At 36.6% G+C, this 13,713-nt stretch overlaps 1 protein-coding gene across 11 annotated transcripts in view; it reads left to right on the top strand.

Annotated features, from left to right (window-relative positions):
- The window catches only part of Vps13 (vacuolar protein sorting 13C), a 1,483,510-nt gene that overhangs the window by 1,151,539 nt on the left and 318,258 nt on the right, over positions 1-13,713 (top strand). For all 11 annotated transcript variants that reach the window (XM_076210284.1, XM_076210280.1, XM_076210283.1 and 8 more), the window contains one exon: positions 11,783-11,913. In XM_076210284.1, coding sequence (XP_076066399.1) covers positions 11,783-11,913 — 131 coding nt within the window. The remainder of the gene's footprint in view (positions 1-11,782; positions 11,914-13,713) is intronic.

The following is a 13,713-nucleotide window of genomic DNA, read 5'->3' as shown; positions in this document are numbered from 1 at the left end:
TATATTATTTCAGAAATGCTGTCATCAGCAAGTTGTTTTTCATTAATCCAAACTAACAAAAGTTTTTCCACTTGTTTAATTATAGGTGACCTGTTGACAGCAAGAACGGTCACTCCTTTTGCCACATTAGCCTCTTTTATTGTCTTTATTTTTCAGTATAGACGATATGGTTGATTTCGCCATGCCATACTAAGTTGCCAGGTCAGAGATACGAGTTCCACTTTCAAACTTCGCAATGAGTTCTTTTTTCAATTCAATTGTTGTTTGCACTGCTTTACTTTTAGGCTTGGTTGAATCACTAATCTTTTTTGGACCCATGGCTATACTATTTTTAATAAAGATAACAAAAAATAGCAACAAAATAGCACAAAGTTTCATGAAGCTTGCGTGGATGATGCATAGTTTACGGAAGCTATGACGAGACTAAGCTGAAGTGATCGCATGGCGCGACCAGTAAGAAGGTGACGCTGTCCGAATTGTGGGGCAAGTACGAATGATGAGTTGAATTTTACCTTGAACAAGTTGGACGAATAACGAGTTGTACGAATAGAGAGGCGGACGAATGGCGGGGTTCCACTGTACCTAAATTTGTCTGAAAGTTTTTGATAGCCAAGAAGCTAGACCAGTTTTAAAGATGGCATCTTCCATAAAGATTGGACCATTTAACCATGAAGAACTCCCTTTTGATGTCTACTTGGCTTTGTTTCAGGCACATTTAGCCACTCAGGATATAACTGATGCTGACAAGAAGAAAAATCAACTGTTTGTTGCATAGGCACTAAAATGTTTGTAATTTTAGCAAACTTGACTGCACCTGACATGCCAACTACAAAGACATATGATGAGCTGATTGAATTAATAAAGAAATACTTCATAACAAAGCCATTGTATCACCAAAGCTTGTTTTCTTTTCAACAATGGCATAAAGTTGAAAAAGAAACTGAAAGAACTATATGCAGACCTGAAAAGACTGGCTAAGGATTGCAACTTTGGTGCAACATTTGATGCCAGGCTGCAAGACCAACTTTTTATGGCAATTGATGAAGAACCATACTTCAAATATCTATGACCATATTCTGTCATTTGAAAAAGCTCACATGGTGGAAGGAGAATGGCGAACTCCAGTTCATCAGGTACACCTGTGCATAAAGTGCATAGCAAGGCTATGTGGTTTCCCATATCCAAGTTCTGCTTGTAGGTTTAAAGACTTGGAATGTCACTTTTGTGGTTGCCAGGGTCATTTAGAAAAAAATTATAGATTTAAGCAAAATGATGCATACAAGAATAAAAACGTAAAATCCATTTCTGAACCTGTTCCAAGGCATGAAGATGAGTTAATGCTTATAATATTGATAACCATGTTGCTGAAAGTTTCTTGTCATTGTATACTATCTGTTAAACCAGAAATGTACAAATTTGAGTTAAATGATAAATCTATACCTTTAGAGATAGATTCTGGCTCATGTGTTTCACTGTTAGGTGAAAATTGGCTAAAAGTATTAAATGTTAAAATGACTCTTTTTTTCCAAAGATTTGACTGCTTATGGAGGTCATCAAATAAAATTAAAAGGTCAAATTGATCTTGTAGTAGAATTTAACAACTACAACCACTCCTCGTTTAACAACGACAATTGGGACCAGCGTTGCCGTCATTAACCGAATTGGTCATTAAGGGAAAGTGTATACATATACGTACATGTACTGTATGTACAATGTCCAGCAATACATGTATCTTTATTTTCGTGTATTTTCCCTCTTTTATACAGTACATTAAAGCTTTATTTACTGTTTTGATAGTACAGAAAGCCCTCAAATAACGTGGTATTTTTTTAGTTTCGACCATGGGTGCAATATAGCAATAGAAAATTAATTATTAATTTTGTAAATTAAAATGTATCAACGTAATATGCAATTTTGTGGGCAGAAATTAAAATAAAAAATACCTTGCCACAAGCAAATATGCTAATGAACGAAGTCGGTAGCATAGGGTCGGGACCCCATCTTGTCTGTCAATTGACGGCCTCGGTACTTCCGACAGTACCTCGCCAGTTATATTTTCTTGAAGGAATGTTATGGAGCAGAGATACATGCATTCCTTCAAGCTGCAAGAACTTTGTATACCCCACAAGCTGAGAGAGTGGTTGAAAAGCCCGCCAACGTCTCTCGCGACGACGACAACGAGGATGAGCTGGATGACATTTAATTTGCAGATAATGATTTATCAAACACAGGTTAGGTTAGTTTAGTTTAGGTTAGACGAAATTATCATTGTTTCATTTCTTCGACGTTGGCATCTATCATAACAAACATGGCTTACCATTCATCCGATACGACTTCATTACTTATGAAATCTGTTTTAGCAGTTTTTTGTTTTTTATTTCCGCTCACAAAATTGCATATTACGTTGATACATTATAATTTACAAAATTAATAATTAATTTTCTATTGCTATATTGTGCCCATGGTTGAAACAAAATTTTTTACCAATACTGTACTGGTATATACTGTACCCCAGGTAGTTTTTGCAGCTTGCATGATGGTAATGTAGACCTAAGCTTCAGAACACTTTACCTCACAGCTAATATCCACTGTACAAGTTCATTTATAACATCATACAAATTTGCCTCAGGCAACTTATTGTACACAACATCATAACTTCAGGAGATTTACGAACGAATATTGGTCTGTCATAAAGCCCGTCGTTACTCTGCGTTGTCGTTAACCGAGTAGGTTGTTAAACGAGGAGTGGTTGTATAGTACAAAACATAGATTTTTTTGTTACTGATTCATATTGTAATGATTTATGTAGTAATGATCTAATGAACAAAGTAGGCATTAAGATCAGGTTTAGATAAAGCTTTGAAAGTGAACTCAGTAAATGGCATGAATGTTTCTGATAATCCTAAACTTTTGAATAGTTATAATATAAATGAAGTTTTACCTATTAAAGGAGTTGAAGCTAAGATATATATGAAAAAGATGCTATACCTAAATTCATCAAAGCAAGGGAAGTGCCATTAGTGCAGTTAGTTGACATTACTGTACAAGAGCTCTTTGATAATAAAATCATAGAACCTGTAGCTTATAGTGATTGGGCTAGGAAATTTTGAGTTCAGAACTGATTATAAACCACTTCTTGGATTGTTTGGAAAAAACAAAACAATTCCAATAAATTCAAATGCAAGATTAATCAGGTGGTCTGTTTTGCTGTCACAATATAGCTATGATCTTGTACATAAAAGTGGTAAAACCAATGTAGTTGCTGATGCTTTGAGTAGGTTACCTATTGATGATTGTATTAATTCAGGCACACTGGCAGAATATGTGAAACTTATAGAAAAATTCAATGTTTTTAACTTTTCTTTTGAAACTGCAGAGAATGACAAAAGATCCTGTACTGAGTAAATTAATTTCTCTTGTAAAATTTGTATAGAATAACAATTCAGATGTAGTGAATATTCTCATGTTAATGATTTATCCATTCATAATGGTGTTGTTCTGTTTAAAAATAGTTATTGTTCCATCTGCCTTAAGGGGATCGTCCATTAGAAAATCGAACTTTTTTAGTTTGAGGTGAAATTGGCTGAGATTTTTTCCTAGTAATTGTCTTGTCTCAGAGAAGATACCACCGAGTTTTCAAGTCATTTATACTTATACTTTAATTTTTGAGGGGTAATTTTTGAAAATTTTGAAATTGATTCAAAGGGTAGGCCTTTGACTGGATATTTATTATTTTTTGTCTTTATAATGGGCTAAGATAGATGAAGAAATGGAGGCAGAATTATGATGTTCTGATCAGTCTGTTATGAGAAAAAAAAAAAATCCAAAGTTGATGAAAAAAGAAAGAAAAAAAATGTATATATGAAAAAATCATACTAGTCCTTGACAGGACATAAATCTGCCTCCAAATGTTCTCCCAATTATGCTGAATCCGAAAAGGATTTGCAGTTGAAAATCAGTGGAGGCGTTTTGGATATGAATCAAGTTAAATGTGCAAAAATCAAGTTTTTCAGGAGTGAGCGTCATAGATTTTTTGTTCATGGTCACTGGTCCCCTTTCATTATTTAAGATGTTATGGTGTTGAAAGGGTATCATAGGCACAACCCTACTCTTTGTTGCCAGCTTTTGATTAATTACAGGTTTATATGATGAATCCAGTTAGTATCCACCAGGGTTATGTTGCTCAGGTTCCAAGCGTGCACTTTTCCTTTTCGTGGCGCGATGCATCTCTGGCAACAGACAATCTTTATCTGCCATCCTAAGCTGTTTTATGGCATCACTAGTTGTTTTAGAGGAAATATTTTCAGAATTTCGTTTTTTTTTTTTTTCGTGATTTTCTGATGGACGATTCATACTGTACGGTATGCAGTCAGGTCCCTGTTGCCATATCGTATGCTATTATTTATCATACAAAAGCATAAATATTGTGCAAAATACACAGCTTCTTTTGTTAGCAAATATATGTAACAACAGAAAACGTAATATGCAGTATGCAGTGCACACGACCCAGCCATAGTAGGGTGGGGGAGGTACTGTATTATATTTTTTTAGATAGTAAAAATCAAGATACAGCTTCCATACTCAGCCACGAGATAGCTTATGAGCAACACTTTTAGAGGAAATATTTTCAGAATTTCGTTTTTTTTTTTCGTGATTTTCTGATGGACAATCCCCTTAAGAGTTAAAATGTTTGATCTACTGCATTCCAGTCATAATGGAATTGTGGCAATGAAAGCTGAGGCTAGAGAAAACATTTGGTGGCCCAGGCTTTCTGGTGATATTGAAGAGCTTGTAAAAAGTTGTAATGAAGGTTGTGTTAGAAATAATCAAGCTTCTTCAAGTAAATTTATGTGGAATTTTGCTAGTAAACCTTGGAGTAGAGTTGACATTGATTATTGTGGACCAATTATGTTGTAAAAGTGTTCACCGAAAGTGGAAATTTAATTTGGCATAGACATTCTTATCAATTGAAAGTTAGGTATTGAAAGTTAAAAATTACTGGTTTCTTCACCTTTTCTGTTTAATTGTCAAATTGAAAATGCATTTGTTAAAGGAAATACTAACATTAATTATGGAAATGGTGAAACTGTAAATGACTATGTTACCAGTGATACCATTTCACAACCTTCAGTTGATGAAGGAGTACTGGGATGGTTTGGACACATGGAAAGAATGAGTGAAGAAACATTAGTAAAAGAAGTGTGGAAGGCAGAGGTGGAGGGAGTGAATATGAGGTGACCAAGGATGAGATGGATGGATGGGGTAAAAAGGGCATTGGGAAAGAGGGGAATGTCTGCTGAGGAAGGAAGGGAGAAGATAGGGGTGAGTGGAGAATGGTTGTGCATGGATGATGTGTTGCATGGAAGGAAGTGGGTGCGGGATGGAAGTGAGAGCGTATTTGTTGATAATATTTTGATGCATCCCAAGGGGATTTCTACTCATCTTCTCTTTTTCTGCACGGGAAGATGGAGGGGGGGGGGGTTGCCGATTAAATGAAGTGGCCTTCCCATGGATATGCTGTATCTTGCTACATTGTTTCTGACCCAGGGCAGTGGACAAGATGCAGAGATGACCCATCACCCAAGAGGACCTAAGATGAGAGGGAGTCAGGTGGAGGGGGGTGAATAGGAGTGGAGTTTGTGGGGATGAAATGGGTGGTAGTGGATTTTATACATTTGGTTTTTGATTACCTCCCTTTGTAAGGGGGAGAAAGCCATTGGTATATATATACCTAGCCTCTAATTCATGTTCATCTCCAAATTAATCGGTATCTTTGATTTCCAATTGTCATATTTAGATTTGAACATGTGTATTGTTTGAGCTTGGGCTATATCACCTAAACTATTCCAAGTATGCATCTATATGAAAACTGTATTTCTTCACATTGGTTAAACATATTGTCTTTTTTAATTTACTCCCATGACCTCTTAAAGCCTTCCCATCTTTAATCAGATGTCTTTTGTCACTGCAATCATTCCCCTTTAGTAACCCGAATACCATAATGATATAACTTTTAGTCTTTCCTTGTATGGTTTATCTGCCAGGCTGGGGAGCAGTCTGGTGTGCTGCCTTTTGTATTCTTTTGATCTTGCTTATATCCTTCACTCTTTGTGGTGAATATACTACAGACACATATCTCAGTGTTGGATGGATCAGGGTTTGTATGAGCTTTTTCATCATCTCTTCATCCATATAGTGAAATGCCACTTTAATCTCCTGCAGTACTCTGTATGTGTCTCCCACAATCCTGCTGATATGTCTGTCAGGTGACAGGTTGTCTTTTATCAACACTCCTAAGGCTTTCTCCTCTTTTGCTTCTGTAATGGGTTCACTTCCTAAGGAATAGTTTAAAAATGATCTTTTGCCACTATTACCCATCTCCAGTACTTTGCATTTTTTGGTATTGACCCTCATTTCCCATTTTTGGCTGCATGCAGAAATAGCGTCTAAATCTTTTTGTAATAATCTACTGTCCTCTTTATTTTTCACTCTTATGATTTTGTAGTTATCTACAATCATATTGGCACAGCTTGTTGCTCCTTCCATCATGCCATTGATATAGACAAGAAACATTATTGGTGCAAGCACCGAACCTTGTTGAACTCCACTAATTACTGCTCTAGATCTTGATATCGTATTCTTTAATACTGTCCTTCAAAAAAATCTTTCCATTTACCTAGTTGTATTTACCTAGTTGTAATATATGGGATGGGAACTATGCTCGTGGTGACCCGTCTTTGTATCTCTCTGCATCAAGTTTTATCTTAAAATCTTGTATAGTGTTAGCACATACTGTTTTGTTGTCTAATTTGTTCCATGTATTTATCGCTCTGTGTGGGAAACTGTTCCTTTTCAAGTTTTTTCTATAACTATCCTTTTTCAAGTTTTTTCCGTGTCCTCTTGTTTTACCATTTTCCCACACTAATAGGTCGTTCCTGTCTAAAACTTCCATTCCTTTCATTATTCAGTAGATAGTTAGCAAATCTCTTCTTTCTCTTCTTTGTTCCAGAGTTGGTAGGTTCAATTTGGATAGTCTTTGCTCATATGTTAGTTCGGCGAGTGTCGGTGCTAGTTTGGTTGTCGCTCTTTGTAATCTTTCTAGTTTCTTAATATTCTTTTTGGTACTGGGTGTCCAAAGTGATGCTGCATACTCAAGTTTTGGTCTTATTAGTGTAGTTAGTATTTTCCTTATCATTTCTTCGTCCATATAAGTAAATGCCACTTTGATTGCTCTCAGTAAGTTGTAGGTTTCTCCGAACATCTTATTTATATGCTTATCTGGTTTCATGTCCTTTCCAATCATCACTACAAGATCTTTTTAATAGTTTTTTTTTATTATTTTTTCTTCCCCAATTCTGTAATCTTTTGATATTCTGTTTCTACTCTTTCCAAATTCCATTATACTGCATTTCTTAATATTGAATTTTACTTCCCACTTTTGAGTCCAATTCCATATTGTGTCCAGATCTTGTTGCAATGAGTTGCAGTCCTCTTCCGTTTTTACCTTCTTAAGTAATTTTGCATCATCTGCAAAAAAAATCATATAGCACTCCACGCCTTCATTCATGTCATTAATGTATACAGCGAACATGATCGGGGCCAGTACTGATCCTTGCGGCACACCGCTTTTTACTTCTTCCCAGTTGGAGAATTTTTCTCTAATTACAACTCTCATTTTCCTCCCAATCAGGAAGTCTTTCATCCATTCCAATAATTTTCCTCTGATGCCACCTTTTGACTCTATCTTATTTATTAGTTTCCTATGAGGTACCTTATCGAATGCCTTTTGCAGGTCCAGAAAAGCACAGTCTGCCCATCCATCTCTTTCTTCTATTATGTCTACTAATCTTGAGTAAAAGCAGATCAGATTTGTTGTACAGGATCTCCCTTGTCTAAATCCAAATTGATTTGGGTTCAGTATAGATTTTTCTTCCAGGTATTTAACCCATCTGTTTTTGATCACTCTTTCACAAATTTTTGCTATTGTGCTTGTTAGTGAGACCAGTCTGTAGTTAGATGGATCTTCCTTATCACCTCCCTTATAAATTGGTACAATGTTTGCTTTTTTCCAGTCCAATGGTACTTTTCCTTCTTTAAGTGATGATTTTGTTATGTCATATATTTTGTCAGTTAATTCTTCCATACATTCTTTCAGTATCCAGTTTGCTATTCCGTCTGGGCCATGTGATTTTGTGACATACAGGGTTTTAATTTGATCACCGATTTCTTTTTGTGTTACGTTTATTTCTTTCATTGCTGGGGATAATTCTCTCTCTTTAACTTCACTGTTAGGCGAGTTTTCTATTGTGAATACTGATCTGAAGTGGTTGTTCATTATTTCAGCCATTTCCAGTTCTTCTGTAAATTCCTTTTTATCTTGGCGCAGTTTTTCTATTTCTTGTTTGTTTTTCAGTTTTCCATTTAGATATTTGTAAAATAGTTTGGGTTCTTCACATTTGTCTATTATCTTTTTTTCATAATTTCTCTTTTCATCTCCGCGTATTTTTACATATTCGTTTCTTAGTTTGATGTATGTTTGCCATTTTTCTTTGTTTCTTACCTCTTTTCCACTTTTTCCAAGCTTTGTCTCTTTTTTCCTTTGCTTCACTACATCTTTTGTTGTACCAGTTCTTTATGTATGCCTTTTCCATTTTTTGTTGTGGTACAAATTTGTTCACTCCTTAATTATATATTTCTTCTAGTATGTTCCATTTTTCTTCTATCCCTCTATCTTCGTTTTGGAATTTTTCCCAGTTTGCATTGCGAAAGAATATTTTAAGTTTCTCAAAGTTTGTTTTGTTATACATAGGTCTTCCTATTCTATGTTTTATCATTTTTGCTTTGGTCTGTTTGTTCTTTCAATTCCATTTCTATTAGTACGTGGTCACTTTTTCCTATTGGAGTTTTGTAAATAATATTTTCGATTATCTCAGGTTCTGTCGTAAGTATTAAGTCCAATTTTGAGGGTTCTTCATTTCCTCCATATCTAGTATTTTCTCTAATCCACTGGGTCCTTGTGTATTCAATGGTCAAGTCAAGGAGTACATTGCCCCAGTGTTTCTCTCCCCCTTTCACTGTCATATCTTCCCAGCATATTTCTTTTGAATTAAAAGTCACCCATAATTACTGTATTTCCTCCATCCTTCAGTGTTTCAATTAGTTCTTCTTTTGAATCATCTAGTAACTCGGCGTGATCCCTTTCTGTCCAGGCTTGTGTTTTAGGAGGTACATATACCACTGCAAATTTTCTTTTCTTCATTTTTTTACCTTCGACTTGTACTATAATTGATTCTACATTATTTTTTCCTTCAGTTATTTTTGTTACAGTTAAATCTTTCTTGGCCAAAATTAGAACTCCTCCGCCCTGTTTGTTCTTTCTATTCTTTGTCCAGCAGTTATATTCACCTTGTCCCACAGTGTGGGGTGTTAGTATGAACTTTAATTTGGTTTCTACAATTCCCATTATGTCTGGTTTTTCTAATACTAGATAATCGTTTAATTAGTTTATTCCTAAGATTATTCCGTCTATATTTGTGTAAGCTATTTTTAGTTTCCTTTCTCCTCCTCCCCTTCTGTCTTCTTTGTTTCCATTTTCCCTATGACTATGTATTTTTTCCTCAGCCTCATGTCTATCACTCTCCAAAAAAACTCCTCCTTTTCTTTTTCAGTTCTATTCTCATTCCTTTCATTTGCCTCATTCCTAAGTTCCTTTTCTTTCTCTTTTTCTTCCTCACTCATTTCTTTTTTTATCCATACATTTTTGTACTGTTCACTGCTTGCTAATCTCATTGTTCTAGTTAAAATTTCTTCTACACTTGATTGCGATCTAAGTTTTACTTTTAATGGTCTATACTGCTTATCTTTAGAGTACCTGCCCATTCTATGAGTTTCCTCGATTTCTCTGTCCCAGCCTAACTCATCTGTTTGTAACTCCTTAAGTATTTCTTTGGCAATCTCTTTTTCTTCCTTTTCCCTCTGATATCTTGGTACATTGTGTTTTTCTTTAATGCCATAGACTACTATACACCTTTTTCTATCCACTGTGTCCCTAACTAGGTTACTTTTCTCTTTAACCCCTTCCATACGGTGCCGCACACGTAGGCGTCATGAGGAGCAAGTGGATTCGCGACACTGCCATATCGGCGTCTTGATTATATTTATTGTAGTCGCCCCTGTGTTTTTACATTCTCCCAAATGCGCCCTGAATCCCATTCTCTGTGGTTTTCAAAATTCGTGGGTGAAAGAGAGAACGATCGATATAAGCGGTGACTATATTTTATGATGCGAGTATTATTACGACACGTCATACGGCTGGCATTGGCTGCTGCCCGTGAGATTTAAGTCCCGTACCGAAGTGGTTAATAACCTGAATTACAGTTTCTTTTGTGTTATCTTTTACTTGTTGTTCCATTATTTTCTTTAGGGATATTTCCTGACTTTCCTGCTCAATTTTCCACTGTTTTTTGATTTCCTGTAGGTCATTCTCCTTAATTTTTTCTTCCACCTTTTCAGTTACTTCTTTCATTTGACTTTTAATTTCTCGTTTCAGAGCCTCATTCCTACTATTATCCTCACTTTTGAACCTCTCATTATCACCCTTAAGCTGTTTTAATTCCTTTTTCAACTCATCTATCTCCCTATTGTTTTCTTCGTTGGCTTTCCTTAGGTTTGATACTTCCTGGTACATTATCTTATATTCGCTTTTAAGTTCTAATAGTTCATCTACGATATCACTTAGATCTCTACTCCTCATTATGTTCCTGTATCTGGGTTCTCTATCCATCTCTACTCTTAGTAATCCATTTCCTTCTCTTTCAAACCCAGAAAATCTACTTACGTCTAATCTTTGGTATTCTCTTGGTGTTGAAGCTAAGCATGATTTTTTTTCTCACTACTCCTAGTGGAGTTTTGATTTTTGTTTCTTCCAGGCTTCTTTTAGTTGCGTCTTTGGATTTAGGGGTTTCCATTTTTAAGAACAATAAAAAAAAAATGAAAAAAGAAAGTAACGGAGATACAATTTCGACCTACATTGTTTCACCATGAATGCACAGCCTTACCACCCCGCGTATAAACAACAAAGCCTACGCTGATCGTTTCTTGTTTATATTTTCGCTTGTAAGCCAGCGCTCCGAAAATACGTGTTGCTCCGACCATGTCTGTGTGCGTGTTCATACACCAAATGCCATTTCCCTATTGTAAGGGTGGTTTTGAACCCTCCCATGGATGGAGGTCCTTTCCTTTGCTCCCTTCCACACTGGGGAAGTTAAGGGAAATGCAGTGAGGTGCAGCACTTTTATAGGAGGGCCCAGCATATGTAATCTCCCTCCATATGAAACAATTTTATATAATATTTTACTTTTCAGAAAAGAATCTCAGTGTAGGAATGAAATTGTTATTTGTATAAAACCAGTGATTCATCATTGAACAGATTTGAGTTATCACATATCACTGAGTTAAGGGGAAGTCGAATATTTAGATTTTATTGTGCACTTCAAATTAATACCTATTTCATATATAAAGTTAAGGGAACCTTGGACATGGGTGTCAATTGATAGTCATATATAATGTCAATACATTATTTATTGAAATAGGGAAAACTAGGTAAAATATAATCTTTCCATGGGTTTGACTTTATTTTTATGCTGTACAATAAATTGTTTATTTGTTTCTTTTTCTAAAGCATGTACTTTGATGATATTTTTTTTTAATTCTGTGATACAGGTATATGTAAAATGATCCATTATTGCATGATGTCACAGTGTTTTCTATTTAATATGGGCAGGTGAGTGTATTGGCTGGTGGCCACTAGGAAGTGAACAGTCTGTAACAGTGCGAGTAAGGGGAACCAGTGAAGTGACCAAGCCAGTCCTTTTTGATTGTCCACACAGTGTCCTTCTCAGACTTAATAATAAGGTAAAAGTTTATTGAAATTCTTTGGAACTTGTTTTCAATTTATAATAGATACCTGATATACTGAATATAGTCTCAAATGCTGTGCTGTTATTGTATATGTTTTGTATACCCCCACCATTTCATTACATGGTAACCCTCCCCATCTCCCACTCGAGAAATTACAGAGCAGAAAGAAGAAACCACTTCAGGCTGCATCAGTTTCATCCATTCACAATCACTCCCCACTCACAATTATCTTCCCTGCTCAACAGGCATTTCCCTTGAACATTAGGCCCCTGTCATGAACCTGGCATATTTCTGATTAAATATTCTGATCTGGCCAATATTTGAACAATCCTATCAATTCATGCTCATTGTGCCTATTCACCCTTTATATAGGATATTTCCTCTATACCAGGATGAAACAAAGGCAATGTTTGAAAATAACTTTATTACACCTATGGAGTTAAAAGTATAATGAAGGCATGTGAGAGAGAGAATGGCATTGAACACTCTAAATTTATGGCACTTGTAGATGCCACTGGGCAGAAATGCCACAACTTTCTATATATATACAAACCTATTCTGTATTTCCCTATTTGCCTGTCTTCACATATTCACTTCACTTTTTATTATGTATGAGGAAGGCATACAATATCAGCTACCTATATATTACCTGCTCAGTTATATATTTGTAAGCATCCTGGTACTACTTTTAGGTGCCATATTTATCCATGTGACCTCTGGACCTGGCATCACTGCAGAGAGTTGCATTCCTTCTTTTTTGTGCTTGGGTAACACTGTAGCTTTGTGCCATTTCTTCCTTGGGGCTATACCTGTGGCTAATATTTCTTATTTTAGAATATCCCAAATTTTAATATACCATAAACATGGAATTTTGACAATAATTACATACATACATACATATATACATATACCAAGGCTTTTTCCCCCTTCCAAGGGAGGTAGCCAAAAAGGGAAAGGCATAAAAACACTCCCACCCATTTCATCCCTAAATACACTCCACACCCCTCCCACCCTTTCTCTCATCTGAGCACCTCCTGGATGACGGGTCATCCCTGCACCCTGCCCACCGCCCTGGGTCAGAAGCAGTGTCGCAAGACACAGTACATCCACAGCGAGGCCGCTTCATTTAATCGGCGACCCCCCCTCTCCGTCCCCCTTTGCATATAAGGCGAGGACGGGGAGAAATCCCTTCGGGCTGCGTCAAAATTTACTCACACATACTACCCCACCCCCCACTTCCCCGCCCATTCCTCCTCATGCAGTCACAACATCATCCATATACAACCATTCTCCACTCACCTCTGTCTTCCGTCCTCTCCCTTCCTTCCTCAACAGACATTCCCCTCTTCCCCAAAGCCCCCTTCACCCCATCCATCCACCTCATCCTAGGATGTCCCCTCATGTTCACTCCCTCCACATCTGCCTTCCATACTGATTTTACTAGTCTTTCTTCACTCATTCTTTCCATGTGTCCAAACCATCCTAATATTCTTTCATCAACCCTATCTCCCAAATCCTTTTTCACCCCTGTTCTCCTCCTCACCTCCTCATTTCTCACTCTATCTAGCCTAGTAACCCCCACCATACTTCTCAGACACCTCATCTCAAACACATTCAAACTCCTTCTCTCTTCTTCTCTTATGTTCCACGTTTCTGCCCCATACAGTGCTGTTGGCACAATCACTCCTTCATACAGTCTCCTCTTCGCATCCATTCCCAAATGTCTATTCCTCATTACACTCTTTAAACCACCAAGGCATTTACTCGCTTGTCATACAAATCATACATGACAGA

The sequence above is a fragment of the Oratosquilla oratoria genome, chromosome 27 (assembly GCF_046742065.1).
Source record: "Oratosquilla oratoria isolate Oo_2021 chromosome 27, ASM4674206v1, whole genome shotgun sequence".
Classification (NCBI taxonomy): domain Eukaryota; kingdom Metazoa; phylum Arthropoda; class Malacostraca; order Stomatopoda; family Squillidae; genus Oratosquilla; species Oratosquilla oratoria.
Note: the sequence above shows the minus strand (reverse complement) of the source record. Positions and strands in the feature narration are given on the sequence as shown.